At 42.5% G+C, this 16,675-nt stretch overlaps 2 protein-coding genes across 6 annotated transcripts in view; both read right to left on the bottom strand.

Moving 5' to 3' along the window:
• CRACD (capping protein inhibiting regulator of actin dynamics) overlaps positions 1–16,675 on the bottom strand; it is a 293,849-nt gene that overhangs the window by 73,763 nt on the left and 203,411 nt on the right. The window lies entirely within an intron of this gene.
• Positions 10,416–12,213, bottom strand: LOC101035425 (elongation factor 1-alpha 1). The gene has a single exon (XM_039468172.2). The coding sequence runs from the start codon at positions 12,130–12,132 to the stop codon at positions 10,744–10,746; it is 1,389 nt and encodes a 462-aa protein (XP_039324106.2). The 5' UTR covers positions 12,133–12,213; the 3' UTR covers positions 10,416–10,743.

The raw sequence follows: 16,675 nt of genomic DNA, 5'->3' as shown, positions 1-16,675 counted from the left end.
CCAAGCAAAATGAACAATCAGGTGCATTGCTCAAAGCTCTACCTATTGGGGGGATTCCCCTTCATCACTGTCCTTCAGGGCTGTCCCAGAATGGGGGTACAGTGTTATTGCTTTTGGGTGGTGCCTGCATTATTGTGCAGAACCAACTGTAAATCAGGCCTGAGTTTTCTCTTCCTTAGCTAACTAGACATAAGAACTCCCCACAGGCCTATAAACCAAAAAGTATCTGAAACAGGTCTCAATCAATTTAGAAGTTTATGTTGCCAAGGTTAAGAACATGCTCATGATACAGCCTCAGGAGGTGCTGAGAACATGAGAACATGTGCCCGAGCTGGTTGGGTTATAGCTTGATTTTACACATTTTAGGGGTATACAAGTTACAAGCAGACATCAATCAATACATGAAAAGTGCACATTGGTTTGGTCTGGAAAGGTGGACAACTCAAAGTGGGGGGGTGCTTTCAGGTCATAGGTGGATTCAAAGATTTTTCTGACTGGCAACTGGTTGAAAGAGTTAAGTTATTATTTAAAGTCTTGGAATCAACAGAAAGGAACGTCTGGGTTAAGGTAAGGAGTTGTAGAAGCCACGTTTCTTCTTATGCAGATGAAGCCTCCTCATAGGAGACTAGATGGGAAATGTTTCTTATCAGACTTAAAAAGGTGCCAGACTCTTAATCTCTCCTGAATCATAACAAGACCCGGAAGGTGAAGGAGAGCGTATACAGAATGTAGATTTCTCCCACAAGAGACAGCTTTATGAATGGGCCGCTTTATGAATGTAGTAGCACAATCACAGCTCACTGCAGCCTTGACATCCTGAGCTCAAGCAATCCTCCCACCTGAGCCTTTGGAGTAGCTGGGACTACAGGTGTGTGCTATGGAGTCCAGCTAATTTTTTTTTTTTTGGAGAGATAAGGTCTTATTATGTTGCCCAGACTGGTCTCAAACTCTTGGGTGCAAGCAATCCTCCTGCTTCAGCCTCCCTAAGTGCTGGAACTACAGGTGTTAGCCACTGCACCCAGCATGCAGGGCTATTAAAAAATACACTGAGGCTGGGCATGGTAGCTCACGCCTGTAATCCCAGCACTTTAGGAAGCCAAGGCGGTTGAATTACCTGAGGTCAGGAGTTTGAGACCAGTCTGGCCAGTATGGTGAAATCTCATTTCTACTAAAAATTCAAAAAGTAGTCAGGTGTGGTGGTGGGCACTGGTAATCACAGCTACTTGGGAGGCTGAGGCATGAGAATTGCTTGAACCTGGGAGGCAGAGGTTGCAGTGAGCCAAGATCATACCACACCACTATACTCCAGCCTGGGTGAGAGAGTGAGATTCTATCTCAAAAAAAACAAAACAAAACAAAAAAAACACAAAAAAAAAACATCAAAATACACTGTAGAGTAAAATACTTGATTTCTTTCAGAGCCTGCTATCTGTAATTTTGTAACACATCTTATTGCCTCAAAGAGTCTGTTTTGTCAGTCTTAAGATCTCTGTTTTAATGTTAATGCTGGACAGTTGTGCCTGAACTCCAAAGGGAGAAGGGTATAATGAGGTATGTCTGACCCCGCTCCCTTTCCATATGGCCTGAACTAGTTTTTCAGGTTTACTTTGGAATGCCTTTGGCCAAGAGGGGGTCCATTCAATCTGTTGAGGGAGTTAGAACTTTATTTTTGGTTTACATTCCATAGATACGGGCTGGCAGAAAGAAGGTAATGTAGCAAGAATGAGGACCACGGGCATTTAGGCCACTTCCTATTCAGTTTTGTTTTTTTTTTTTTTTTTTTTTTTGAGACGGAGTTTCGCTCTTGTTACCCAGGCTGGAGTGCAATGGCGCGATCTCGGCTCACCGCAACCTTCGCCTCCTGGGCTCAGGCAATTCTCCTGCCTCAGCCTCCTGAGTAGCTGGGATTACAGGCACGTGCCACCATGCCCAGCTAATTTTTTGTATCTTTAGTAGAGACGGGGTTTCACCATGTTGACCAGGATGGTCTCGATCTCTCGACCTCGTGATCCACCCGCCTCAGCCTCCCAAAGTGCTGGGATTACAGGCTTGAGCCACCGCGCCCGGCTCCTATTCAGTTTAAATGTGGCCTCAGGGTCTGCTCAAGCCTGATCTCATGTATACACCACTTCCATATGATGATACTGTGCATTCCTAATATAATGGTGTGGTGGGTCAGACAACACCTAGTTCATAGTAGGCAGCTCAGGCTTCATGGAAACTTGGTGGCCCATGATTAAGCATTCGGTCTCAACTAATATACATAAATAGGCCAAAGCTGTTTCTTAAAAGGACAGTAGTTGTATTAGTTTGTTTTCATGTTGCTGATAAAGACCTAACTGAGACTGGGCAATTTACAAAAGAAAGAGGTTTAATGGACTCACAGTTCCGCATGGCTGGGGAGGCCTCACAATCATGGCAGAAGGTGAAAGGCATGTCTCACATGGCAGCAGACAAGAGAAGAGAGCATGTGCCGGAAACTCCCCTTTATAAAACTATCAGATCTCTTGAGACTTATTTACTGTCACAAGAACTGCACAGGAAAGACCTGCCCCCATGATTCAATTATCTCCCACTGGGTCCCTCCCACAACATGTGGGAATTATGGGTGCTACAATTCAAGATGAGATTTGGGTAGGGACACAGCCAAACCACAACAGTAGTTATCTGTAGAGGATGGCAGCGTTTTGCTCTAAAATTCTAAGTGTGTGAGCTGTGACTCACCTATAGGGGCCAGCCATACTCCAAACAGCATCCCTCTCAACCAGGACCCTTCAGGCAACATTGGATCTGCTGGGTCATATGGCTCAAATGGCAGAGCAACTTGCACACCAAGTCTGGACCTGCTGCAGAACTTTCTCTTGTCCTGGGTCCTATTCAAAATGAGCAGCTTCTTGGGTTACAAGGTAAATGGGCCAAAGTCACAACACACAAATGAGAAATACGTTGCCTCCAAAATCCAAAGAAAAGCCACCAGACATGATGCTTCTTTTCTGGTTATAAAGAGAGGTCAGATGCAACAACTTATCTTTCACATTAGAAGGGACATCTCAATATGCCTCATGCCACTAGACCCCTAGAAATTTCACTGACAGGGACGGCCCATGAAATTTAGTGGGATTTATTTCTCATCTTTTGGCCAGCACAGGTCTTACCAATACTTGATTGCTACTTTCTGCTCAGCAGGTCCAGACATCGTGTCTGCAAGTTTGCGGCCTCTGTAATGTTATTGCTTTGTCACTGACTTCTTTTAAAAACAAGCTAACTGATTTTTTTTTTAGAGTCAGTGTCTCCATTTGGTACTCTTTCAAACATGAATTGTTAACAATTTCAAGGTTTTTGTGTCTTTATATTAGTGTCTTCGTTAAATTGAGAGCAAAATGGTGCTGATAAACCAGAAGTGAGCCCTGAAGAAAAGAATGTTTATTGAGGATTGTTGAGGAGAGGACATTTAGTAACTTGCAGTTATCACAGATTTAATGGGCTAAGCAGTTAGACAGCTGGAAATCATGAGAAAAATTGCAGTAACTATTGATAATACAGAGACTCAACACAGGTTAATTAAATAACTAGTTACAGATTTCAGAATAATTTGACCAATTTTTTTTTTTTTTTTGAGACGGAGTCTTGCTCTGTCACCTAGGCTGGTGTACAGTGGTGCAATCTTGGTTCACTGCAACCTCCACCCTCCCAGGTTCAAGCAATTCTCTTGCCTCAACCTCCTGAGTAGCTGGGACTACAGGCACCTGCCATATATATATTTTTTTAATAGAGATGGAGTTTCACTATTTGGGCCAGGTTGGTCTCCAACTCCCGACCCTGTGATCTGCCCACCTCGGCCTCTCAAAGTGCTGAGATTACTGGAGTGAGCCACTGCGCCTGGTTGACCAATATTTTTTTCAACCTAGGGGCAGGTGGAGTAATAGCTTCTCCTGGATAAAAGGTGAATTTAAAGTCAAATTCTCAAACCATGCTGGAGTATGTAAAAACTCTTAGAGACGTAGGACAGAAGTCACTAGTTCTACTATGTGAGCATCAGTTCTTGATAAGTTCAGCAGGAGTTCTAGATGGTGCCAGTGGGAAGTGGGCCAGGGTCAATGTGATGCTAACCTTCCCTGGACCCACTGGGCAGAGTGCTTGATTGCTTACTGAATAGATGAGATTCATGAAGTACGAACCCAAGAGGTAGGAGAATGAAATCCTTAGTGTTCAGATGGTCGAGGAAAGGAATAAGAAGTCACCTTGTCCTCTGTGCCTACCTGTGAGTAGTGCTACACTGAAATGATTTCTGAGAACAGAAAAAAAAAAAACCCACAGAACTCTGCTTTAAAGGATTTTTTAACATGAAATTCTATAGTCTGTCTCAGGATTCCAGACTGGGTGGGACAGTCCTGTCAGGCTATTCCTCCTTGATCCTAGACTTACTCTGTTGCACTGACATAAAGTTTGTCTTTTGGCTTCCTATTCCGCTCTCATTGGAGAGCACTATGTGGATGAAACAGCCCTGTGACAATCACCATCCTCTGACCACATGCCTCTTTCCCAGACTAAATCTTAGACAATAGCTCAGACTAGTAACAGATTCCTCTGGCAGGGTCCTATTCTGGGGAGACAAAAAAAAGATACAATTGCTACATGTTCTGCAGAATCTTTCAATTAACTCACACACAAGATACTGCTGGAAGAGATGACCTTCCAATTCTGAGATTCAAAGGGTCAATGACTGAAGTTTCCACCCATATCTTGGAGGTGTTACCTCTTTGACTAGTGACCACTGACTCGTGATGCAGAAGAAAAAAACTCCAGAGCTGTCCTTTGTCCTTTTATGGTCGAGAACTGCTTTTGTGATACAATCGGTGCTCTATGGTGACAGGTGACTTAGCAATCCAGGTGTTAGCTACACAACCCTTCACTGTCCAAAGTCCTCAAAGAGAGCCACGGGAGCCCCACAGCTGGCATCAGAAAATCTCATGAAATCTCCTGAAGTACACACATTATGGTTCAAATTTCTGTGACCTAAATGCAGCCCCTTTGGGCAATGATTGCTGTGTTTTTTGGTTTTGCTCTGTTGTTTTGTTTTTTGCTTTTAACATCACTGAGTCCATGAACAGTGGCTGAAACTACATTTCTGTGTACATTTCTTAACAATGAGAAGAAATCCTTTTTTACTTGAAGAGTAAAAAATGAGACACGGGGAAGCAAACCCTAGAGTCCTAAAGATCTGGGGTTGGCCACCTCTGCCATTGTCTAGCTTCTTAGGATCTCAGTTCCCACATCTGTAAAATGAGGTGACTGAACTATTGACTATCAAGGGTCCCTCCTAGATATAAATTCTATGAACTGCTTCTTTAAAACACTAAGAAAGTTTAGAACATATCTGGCTCATAAAACTTATAACTCTAGGCTGGGCATGGTGGCTCACACCTGTAATCCCAGCACTTTGAGAGGCCAAGGTAGATGGATCATGAGGTCAAGAGTTCAGGATCAGCCTGGCCAAAATGGTGAAACCCCGTCTCTACTAAAAACTACAAAAATTAGCTGGGTGTGGTGGCAGGTGCCTGTAATCCCAACTACTCGGGAGGCTGAGGCAGGAGAATTGCTTGAATCCGGGTGGCAGAGGTTGCAGTGAGCTGAGATCATGCCACTACATGCCTGCCTAGGTGACAGAGTGAGACTCCATCTTAAAAAAAAAACAACAAAAAACTTGTAACTTTATAAATTCCATATTAATTATATGCATTATGTTTCCTCCACTCCTGGTTTATTCACCAAATTTTGCTGGTATTATTATTATTATGGCTTATCTTGCAAAATAAATGACCTTCAGGGCCTGGGAGAGGCCAGAGTATGGTCTGCAATTTGCTAAAAAAGAGCCAAGTCATTTAAGTCAGGATGCAGGTCTCTGCTCCTAGGGAAAAACATGCTCATGGAGAATGAATAAGGTCACAGTCCTATAATCCAAATCCCCAACCCCTGTTATCTCACTGTTACCCTGGTCAGGCCAGTGAGGTTTTCTGAGAAGAGTGACTAACATGTGAACCTCAAATCTGCACAAAATATGTGAACCTGCCTTCACACACACTTCTAAGACATCGGGGAATTACACAAATCACTCAGGGTTCCCTTTAGGTCCTGAGGTTCTACACTCAAGGGCAAAGTCAAGCTTCAGACAGCCTTGTCTGAGCCAATGATACAAAGAAAGAACTTCAGCCACTGACCAATTCTGCCCCAGTATATCCAGACCGTGCTAACCTGTGTTTGCCTGTTTGCTTTTCTTGGTGTCGTGTATGTTGAGGAATATGCACTCCGCCTGGACTCCTGCTCTGCTCAGTAATCCTGGAACTTTACATCCTGCAGGCTAACTTAGTCTGCCTATGGATCACCAGTGCTACTGAACACTACCTTCACAAGATCCCCATTTCTACTGTATTCTGTCCAGATCTGGGACCATGGCCAGCCGATGAGTATTTACTGCAGTCCTATAGTCAGTACTATAATCCTGAGCTGGCACTGGCACAGCACAGAATTCTTGAGTTCCTGATGCCAGTGAACCCGCAGAAAGGAGGAGAGTATGCTGCTTTTCACAATTCAAGTTGTCCTAATTCTGGCCTCCTGTGAGAAGCTGGATGCTGTTAGGGAAAAAAAAAATCTCTGGTAACAGCAGATGGAGTCCTCTCTACTTAGGGGTTCAAAGAGTTTGGTGGTGGTAGAGATGGTTGTGATGGTGGCATGTGTGTGCACTGGGAGTAAACTGAAAGAGTGTGTAGAGTTTTTCCTTGAGGGTATGTAAAGCCCAGAGAAGTCAGGTAGTTTTTTGGACTAAGAGGAATCTTAAGGCCGGCATTCTTCAAATAGTGGGTGATAGCCCATTTAGTGAACCTCGCAATCAATTTAGGGCATCATCATCAAAATTGCTTAATAACATTAAGTAGAATAGAGAGGAAGAGAATAGAGTATCAACATAAGGTTGGTACTACTTCATGATAATTCTGTTTGCAGTTTTATATGCGTATGTATATACAACTTTATATATATATATATATGTTCTGATACAAAACATATTTCTTGCTCTGGATCAAGTAAAAAATATTTTAGAAATACTGATCAAGAAAAATATCCACGTTTCCCAGTAAGTTAGGCATTTAGACGCAAGAGTCAACAGCTATTTGTCTGCACTCCATTGCACATGTGGCAGTCACTCTGCCTGAATGATGAGAAAGCATTGCGTGCAAAAGCAAGCTGAGAGCTGCCAGAGCGATTAACTAAGCGCTCCGACATTGCCAAAGCCAGAGCTGATGTTCACACCGCTGAGATCTTAACTTTGGCTTTGATCATTTTGCTTCTCCAGTACCAAAACTCTACCAGAGTTTCACAAAATCTTCCACTTGTCAATTAAGGAGAAAAGAACGCTTTATTAAACATGAGCCTTAGTGGCCACTGAATTTGGTTTTGAGCATAACCTACATACCATAATTTGGGGGGCCTAACTTTAAGGAAGTATTACGCTTTACTTTTCCATATATGCTTCACTTTCAATATACAATTCCTGCCTGGGGCTAAAGGAAACACAATCCGCACACACCAGACACATCTCTGCTGAATCGCATCACCCGATCATTTGAGTACCTTTCAAATATCAGTTTCAAGGAGTTGGAAGCGACGGTGAAGTCACTATTTGATTTCTACGTGAGACCAGAGTAGTTAAGCTAACTGAACAAGGTTAGTTGCCAAGTAAGTGAAGAAACCAGGCCTCTCCACTCTGAGCCTGATGTCTAGATACTTGACCAGCCAGGAGCTGAGACCAGGAGACTCAGGCGGTCAAGGCATCCTCTGTTCCTCTCTAGCAGTTTTTCAGGGCTTCCCTTCCTAGACCAATATCCAAAGTAATTGTGTGGCACCAGGGTATTAGGTAAAAGATGGAAGAAGACTATTCTGGAACCAGAATGGAAGCACTATATTACGCTCCTTCATACATCATGCAGGAAATTTCAGAATTTGTTCCTAACCACCAGCAGCTGTGCAGGATGAAGACATGAATGGATTCAAGGAATCTCTAGACCCGTTCATCAAGGAAAAATTCCCAGTGGTTACTGAGGACAGTTAGAGCTATTTCAAAATACGTTTGTAATTAAATGAAGTTGGTTGGAAGGGGAACAAATACTATTTTTTTCCATAAATAGTAATATTAGTAAACTGTATTAAAACTTGGACATGTGCCAGGCTTAAAGTTTTACATGTAATACCTCACAACCACTCAGTGAGGTATTATTTTCCATGTTCTATAGGTGAGAAAATGGAAGTTCAGAGAGGTGAAATGATTTGCCCAGTGTTACACAGTTAATCCCTGCCAGTGCTGAGACTCATACCAAGTCTAATTCCAAGTGCCGTGCTCTTAACCATTTTGCTGCATTTCAAAAGTATATCTTGGAGACACTATGAGATTGAGAGCTCATTCTTTGTGAGGCATTCGAGCTCTGGAGTTAGACATTGATTCTGAGTCTCAATTCTCTTTCTAGCTTACAGGACTTCGGGCAACTTCCATAATCTTTTAAGTTTCTGTTTTCTTGTTTGCAAAACAGGAGTAATAATAATACACAGCTTATTGACTTGCAAGGAATAAATTAGATGTGGCATATAAGGCACCTAGTAGAATATCCAGCAAAAACAATTAGTTATCTTGCTAGCTAGTATTAAGAAATGTTTTATTAGACACCAATGATGGAACAAGAGAAAAATGAAATTTCTAAAATTAATGAATGAGTATGTTTTGACCATTATACGGCATTTTTTACTTATTATTAAAAAAGAGAAAAGAAGTTAGGAAGAGGAAAAGAGGGGAAAGAGAAGAGTGGGATATAGAGAATCAAAATGCAAGAAGGAAAAGCAGAAAGAGGGAAAAGAATATTAGGAAGTAAATAATGAGAAGGAAAGATAAAAAGCTTTAGATATTTTACAGGGCAATTCAGATTCACTTTGAAGATGGAATAAGGTTTCTTTATCTTGTTTTACCCCAATCCCAGGACATATTCGACCTTACTGGCATATGGTAATATTCTGGATAGTGAGAAAACAATGTTAACTCTCCTGTAAGTTGCCTACAATTCTGGACAAACACATAAACTAGTAATGTTTGTAATAAATCAGATACAAAGGCAGTAATAGGCACATATACAATTTTAAATTACAATTCAAAGAACCATGAGACAAGAAATTTTCCTTTTTTCCAAGATGGCCAGAAACCAAACTATGTCCTAATAATGGCACAAAACTCGGCAGGTGTGGTACAAGGCTCTGGGGTAAAGAGCAAACACATAGGCTCAGGAGGCATCTTCCTTCTTCCAAAATACTCCAAGGGGTCTCTGTGGAGGTGGAGGCTTTTACAATCTCTTAAAGATAAATGCCAAGGCAGGTGCCCAGTATTCTGATAAAATTTATTGCCTGTAAATAATGTATCGAGCCTTGATTGCATTTTAATTAAAAAAAATCTATGCATATGACCTACCTAATTATGGGAGAAGCAAAGTAGGCACCTAATAAATACTTAGCTGACTGAGTTTTAGTTCTAGCTCACCAAAAGTGAGCAGATTAAATACTAAAACTTTAAAACACAGTCTTCCAGGTATGAGCAACACCAGGTCCCCCAAATGTGCATTTTTCCACAGTAAGATGTCAGCTCCGACTCAGGACAAATTATTTTGAGAAATAGTTTCTAACCATTTGAATGAAGGAAGCTCTCTAAAAACAAATTGCACTGAGCTATTCTTTGCAATGCTCCTGATTCTTCAGCGGGAAACAAATAATGCTTCTGGTTTGTCTGCAAGAGGAGCCTGTATTGGAATGATAAGCTGAGTACTCTCTAATGGGATCCCACAGCCCCACCACTGGAAAGATTCATTCCACATTCTGGTGCTGCTGTGATGTTTTATTCATTTCCTTGGGTATATACCATACAGACTCCTCAGCCTCGTCGAATTCACTCTCCCAAGTAACTTATCTTGATAAAATACTGTGGAGTGCTGTAAGTACGATGAATCCCATGAAAAGTCCATGCCCAGGTTTCACAATAGGATTCTTTCTCTCTCTCTCTTTCTCTCTCTCTCTCTCTTTCCCTTTAAGACAGTCTCACTCTGTTGCCTAGGCTGGAGTGCAGTGGCGTAATCTTGGCTCACTGCACCTCTGCCTCCCAAGTTCATGCGATTCTCCTGTCTCAACCTTCCAAGTAGCTGGGATTACAGCCACACACCACTATACCCAGCTAATTTTTCTATTTTGAGCAGAGATGGGGCTTCAGCCTGTTGGTCAGGCTGGTCTCAAACTCCTGACCTCTGGTGATCCACCTGCCTTGCCCTCCCAAAGCGTTGGGCTTACAGGTGTGAGCCCCTGTGCCTGGTTCACAATAGGATTCTCTAGGTGAGTTCTTCATCTCTTTTTTTTTTTTTTTTTTTTTCTCATTAAACTTTTTTTAATGGGTCTCAAAATTCTGTGACAAATTTTTGGTCAAGTTGTTTCCATTAAAAAGTACTGATTTTAAAAACTAATAACTTAAAACTGCCACAAGCAAAAAAGAAAACCAAAGTGGTCCACAAAACATTCTCCTTTCCTTCTGAAGGTTTTACGATGCATTGTTATCATTAACCAGTCTTTTACTACTAAACTTAAATGGCCAATTGAAACAAACAGTTCTGAGACCGTTCTTCCTCCACCACTGATTAAGACTGAGGTGGCAGGTATTAGGGATAATATTCATTTAGCCTTCTGAGCTTTCTGGGCAGACTTGGTGACCTTGCCAGCTCCAGCAGCCTTCTTGTCCACTGCTTTGATGACACCCACGGCAACTGTCTGTCTCATATCACGAACAGCAAAGCGACCGAGAGGTGGATAATCTGAGAAGCTCTCAACACACATGGGCTTGCCAGGAACCATATCAACAATGGCAGCATCACCAGACTTCAAGAATTTAGGGCCATCTTCCAGCTTTTTACCAGAACGGCGATCAATCTTTTCCTTCAGCTCAGCAAACTTGCAGGCAATGTGAGCTGTGTGGCAATCCAGTACAGGGGCATAGCCAGCACTGATTTGGCCTGGATGGTTCAGGATAATCACCTGAGCAGTGAAGCCAGCTGCTTCCATTGGTGGGTCGTTCTTGCTGTCACCAGCAACGTTGCCACGACGAACATCCTTGACAGACACGTTCTTGACATTGAAGCCCACATTGTCCCCAGGAAGAGCTTCACTCAAAGCTTCATGGTGCATTTCAACAGATTTCACTTCAGTTGTAACGTTGACTGGAGCAAAGGTGACCACCATACCAGGTTTGAGAACACCAGTCTCCACTCGGCCAACAGGAACAGTACCAATACCACCAATTTTATAGACATCCTGGAGAGGCAGGCGCAAGGGCTTATCAGTTGGACGAGTTGGTGGTAGGATGCAGTCAAGTGCCTCAAGCAGTGTGGTCCCACTGGCATTGCCATCCTTACGGGTGACTTTCCAACCCTTGAACCAAGGCATGTTAGCACTTGGCTCCAGCATGTTGTCACCATTCCAACCAGAAATTGGCACAAATGCTACTGTGTCGGGGTTGTAGCCAATTTTCTTAATATAAGTGCTGACTTCCTTAACGATTTCCTCGTATCTCTTCTGGCTGTAGGGTGGCTCAGTGGAATCCATTTTGTTAACACCAACAATAAGTTGTTTCACACCTAGTGTGTAAGCCAGGAGGGCATGCTCTCGGGTCTGCCCGTTCTTGGAGATACCAGCTTCAAATTCACCAACACCAGCAGCGACAATCAGGACAGCACAGTCAGCCTGAGATGTCCCTGTAATCATGTTTTTGATGAAGTCTCTGTGTCCTGGGGCATCAATGATAGTCACGTAGTACTTGCTGGTCTCGAATTTCCACAAGGAGATATCAATGGTGATACCACGTTCACGCTCAGCTTTCAGTTTATCCAAGACCCAGGCATACTTGAAGGAGCCCTTTCCCATCTCAGCAGCCTCCTTTTCAAATTTTTCAATGGTTCTTTTGTCAATGCCCCCGCATTTGTAGATTAGATGGCCAGTAGTGGTGGACTTGCCGGAATCTACATGTCCAATGACGACAATGTTGATATGAGTCTTTTCCTTTCCCATTTTGGCTTTTAGGGGTAGTTTTCACGACACCTATGTTCTGGCGGCAAACCCGTTGCGAAAAAGCCTTCATCTCTTATTAGTTGGAAGGCTGCCAACTACTGGAGGAGAGGAAGGCAGAGATCCTTTACACAACTCTGAAAGCCAAAGTGGACTTTTCTTTAGATTCCTGAGTTATTATCAGCTGCCACTCGACCACTGCCAATCATGCAGCTGGAAAAGTAGCTAGCATATCATCAATTACTCCCAACACAAGAAATAAAGCCAGGGCAAGAAAAGACTATCAGGAGAATACTCCTTCACTGTGTGGGACTGATTTAGCAAGAGAGACTCAAGAGCTTCAAAAGATACACTCTACCCCTGAGCCCCAACTCTTAGCATAAATGGCAGAAGGAGAGAGTGTTGTGTGCGAAAGGGTCTCATGCCACAGTGGGTTTCAGCCTTGCTTCTCCCCCAGTGCCATGACAGAGGATGATCACAGAGCACAAAGCCTGGATTACTTGCATCTTGTCCTAGCAATATCACAACTCTTTCTCTCACATTTAACAAAGCTTATAAAAGTACAGGAGAGAATGACTTACAGAGGGCCAACTATGAATGTACTTGAACTTTTTTGAATATCTAAGTCCTAATACTAGTACCCAGGTACTGATTCTTAGTACCAGCCATACCAGTACTAGCACTAATACCAGTACCTAAGTATTACTAATAATAACAGTGTTGGGGGATTCATTTCATAGAGAACTGCTGCTATGGAGGCAGGAAGCTGGAAGCCATGCCGTGATATCATTAGGCTGACAACGGATGCCAGTTTCTTCCCCCATTTCCCGATTTCAGAGGGCAAGTGCAGGCCTTTACATTCCATACACTTACCTTCTGGGCTGACTGAAGCCTACAGTTTCCCGATCAAACATGAGATTCTTCCATCTGGTAAGTTAGCCCTGCTCAGGGACACCGCATCATGGGAGTGAGCATGCTCCATGTAGAAGCTTAGTAGGGCGCTTGGTATGTTATGATAAACAGCTCCTACGGTATGAGTCAGGTGAGTACAGGTACTATTGGGTTGGCTTTGGACATAGTTCTAACTCCAGTAAGGAGAAAACAGCCAATGGGGGATCCAACCCAGGATTCTGCTCTGACAGTTGCTCTGAGAACCCCTGTGCGAAGCAGCTCAACTGCCTGCCCTGTGGGTGCGTGCATCCCTCCTGACCCTGCAGTTACAGACACATCAAGTAACCTCACTTGCCATCACCTTCCACCTAAGGCCCCACGTGAAGATGTATAATCTTTCCATTAAAAGATATCAATGAAAAAGGTAGATGAGAGGACAGACAGGAGATGCTTTAGTCTCAGTATTTTTTACTTTCAGAGGATAGAAAAATGGCAACTCAAGGAAGTGCCTCTTACCCCACATCTGACAAAGACTGGCTGAGAAGCACACTGCAGGTCATGACAGCTGGCTGAGAGCTCAGGCCAGCAGGTTGGGGCTCGAAATCACAGCCTTAGGTACCGTTCAGGCTGTGGACAATGACTCCTGCCCATCCTCCTCCCCGTCAGTATCTGCCTAGCACAAATGCAGACATTGTTTCTTGACAAAACAGTCTAGGCGCAATACATAACATAGTCTATATTTTGCTTGAATCTTATGTAAAAGAGAGAAAAGCACTTCAATGTTTGCAAGGAAAATAAAATCTGTTTACATGTCAATGACCTTGAGCACAAATTATTTGCTACCTCACCCAAACATTGAAAGTTTGATTTTTCCTTTACTTCAATGAAGGGCAATAAGAGACTGAGTGTTTGGGACAGAATATAGGTACTAAGGTACCATTAGGTATTCTGCTCTTGTATCTGACTAGGAATCACTTTGTCCTAGCCAAAGCAATGACTCATCCTATGCCACCAGCGTTACAATAGGAGCTTGATTTGCTGCAGTAGAGCAAACGGTGCAACACTCCTTAAAAAAGCTCTGCTCCAGCATTTCTGGAAGATTAATTAAGTCAGTGCAGGAAATGGAAAATCACTTTTGCCATTTTGCGTTAAAGAGAGATGACCAAAATACAACTGAAAGTACCAAAGACTTTCGTTCAGAAAACCAGTAAACATTCCTGCATATGTTTGGTTTTGGTCATTGTTGTTTAGTTTAGGTTTTTTTTTTTTTTTTTTTTTTTTTTTTTTTTTTTTTTGGCATGGGACAAAAGATAGTAGAGGCATCAGAGCCAGGGAGATTTTCAGGGACTCTGAGATTAGACAGTCTTAAGAAGGGGTAAAATTGCTAGCAACTATAGACCAATGGTAACTGGTAGGCAGTCTTCTGATTTAGATTCATACTTCCATTCATTCAACAATTATTTATTATCTATACACTATGAGAAAGACTTTACAGAAAATACTAAGATAATGTAATGGGTTCCTGATATATTAAATAAGACAGGGAGTGATATGCTGTATGAGAAGGGGGTGATTATTTCAAGGATGGAATTATTATTTCTAGATGAAGGCAGCTTACTTGTAGAAGGGAAAATGGCCTTGAAGGATGAATAAAACACAGAAAGTTTGAAAATCAGGGAAAAGTTTGAGTAATGAGCACAAAGAAATGAAGGTGAGAAAACGCAGAGAATCAGAGGGCAGTGGGTAATTAACACTGCCTGCAGCAGAGGGCACTTAGGAGAGATATCAATTAGATTGGAAGGGCAGCTTCGGACGGGATTTATGGAAGATTGTGAAACATACTAAGCCCATGGCTATGTGGGAAACGTGTTCCACCTTCATGACTTGTGAGCAGAAGTTATATTTAAAACTTTAACAAATAGAGTGCACAGGACAGCCACAGGGCTGGGCAGAGTCCTGGAGGCCCACTTGTGGGCCAGGTATTGACTCTTTTGTCATGGACTGTAGGGTGGTATGGGGGTATGCCAAGAAGGGTTAGAACAGCTAGTGTGTGGGGTATGGGAGGTATTTGGGGGTCTGAAGGAAATAACCATTTGCCAGTAAGTACAGAGTATTTCAGAATTTTACCAACTGATACAGACACCCTGATATACACTGGCTGAATTTTAGCAATAAAGAAAAAAAATTCTATATCAAAAGCCAATGTAAGCTTTGGATCTGTAGCCTGGACTCCTACTTGGATGTCCGTAGGTATCTCAGTAAGTTTAAACTAAACTCACCATGTACTTTCCTAAACACGTAACACCTTATGATTACTTCACGAAATGGTACCATAAGTCATCCAGGTGCTCACACCAAAAATCTGGGAATCATTATCAGGCCCACAACATCCCTGCCAGCATATGAACCTCCCTCCTGGCTTTAGGGAACCTCCATTATATAAATTTTGATGGGAGCCAGGGCTACTCTCTATTTTACACCTATACTTCTGCCTTCAGGATTTTCTCAAGTTCCCAGAACGTTAGATGATAAAGCAATATAAGGTGGTCCTGAATCTCAGGTAGTCTCCCACTTTCCCAGTAGGACAATCCTCCTGTCTCTTAGCAAGAAAGAAAAAGAAAAGTCTTTGGAAGACTTTTTGGTCCATTTAAATACATACTATCTTTGAACTCACGGACATAGAGAGTAGAAGAATGGTTACCAGAGGCCAGGAAGGGTAGCAAGGGGCTTGCGGAGAGAGGGGGATGATTAATCGGTATAAAAAACCAGAAAGAATGAATAAGACCTACTATGGGAATAGGGTGACTATAGTCAATAACTTAATTGCACATTTTAAAATAAAGAGTGTAATTGGACTGTTTGCAACTCAAAGGATAAATGCTTGAGGGGATGGGTACCCCATTCTCTATGATGCTTATTTCACATCCACGTACCCTTATGTCCACAGGGTGACTTCTGTACCCCTATGACAAAACATCTTATGTACCCCATAAATATATACACCTACTCTGTATCCACAAAAATTAAAAAAGAAAAAAGAGAAAGCCATTTACAAAATCCAATGCTGTATTACATTGGATAATATGCTATTTTGGAGAAAACTGTAATACAGTATTTGAGCAAAAAGCCAGGTGTTTTGTTTTATAATATAGTATATTAGTTTATAGACTAAGTTGCTACCAAAAAGCGGCTCCAAAATACAGTGACTCAGACAAGTTAGGAGTTCATTTCTCTCTCTGTGAACATTCTTTATGTTGAGGAGTGGCACAAGACAAGCGGGGGCTGTGGCTCTTTCTATTCTTTCAATTTTGTTGTTCCCCCGGCTCCTCAGGCCTGATCTTTGGTTGATCACCACCTCCTCTGGCCCTGATCTGGATCTACATTTGAATCTCCCTCACAGGCACCACATCCACATCTTACTCTTGAAGGGAGCGAGAGAGAAGCAAGGACAAGCAGATTTAAGAGAGTGAAGCAGAAACTGCTCACACCACTGGTAAGAATTTGGCTGGTGGACACAGCCCCGCTGTAGGGAAGTCTGGGAGGTGCAGACTCCGCCCAGGCATCCATGGTCTTTGCCAAAACTTGGGGAAGTTCTGTTAGTAAAAAGGATAAAGGGAAAAACAGATAGTGGGCGACATTAGGATCTTCTCCAAAC

Source organism: Saimiri boliviensis, chromosome 3 (assembly GCF_048565385.1).
Source record: "Saimiri boliviensis isolate mSaiBol1 chromosome 3, mSaiBol1.pri, whole genome shotgun sequence".
Taxonomy (NCBI): domain Eukaryota; kingdom Metazoa; phylum Chordata; class Mammalia; order Primates; family Cebidae; genus Saimiri; species Saimiri boliviensis.
Note: the sequence above shows the minus strand (reverse complement) of the source record. Positions and strands in the feature narration are given on the sequence as shown.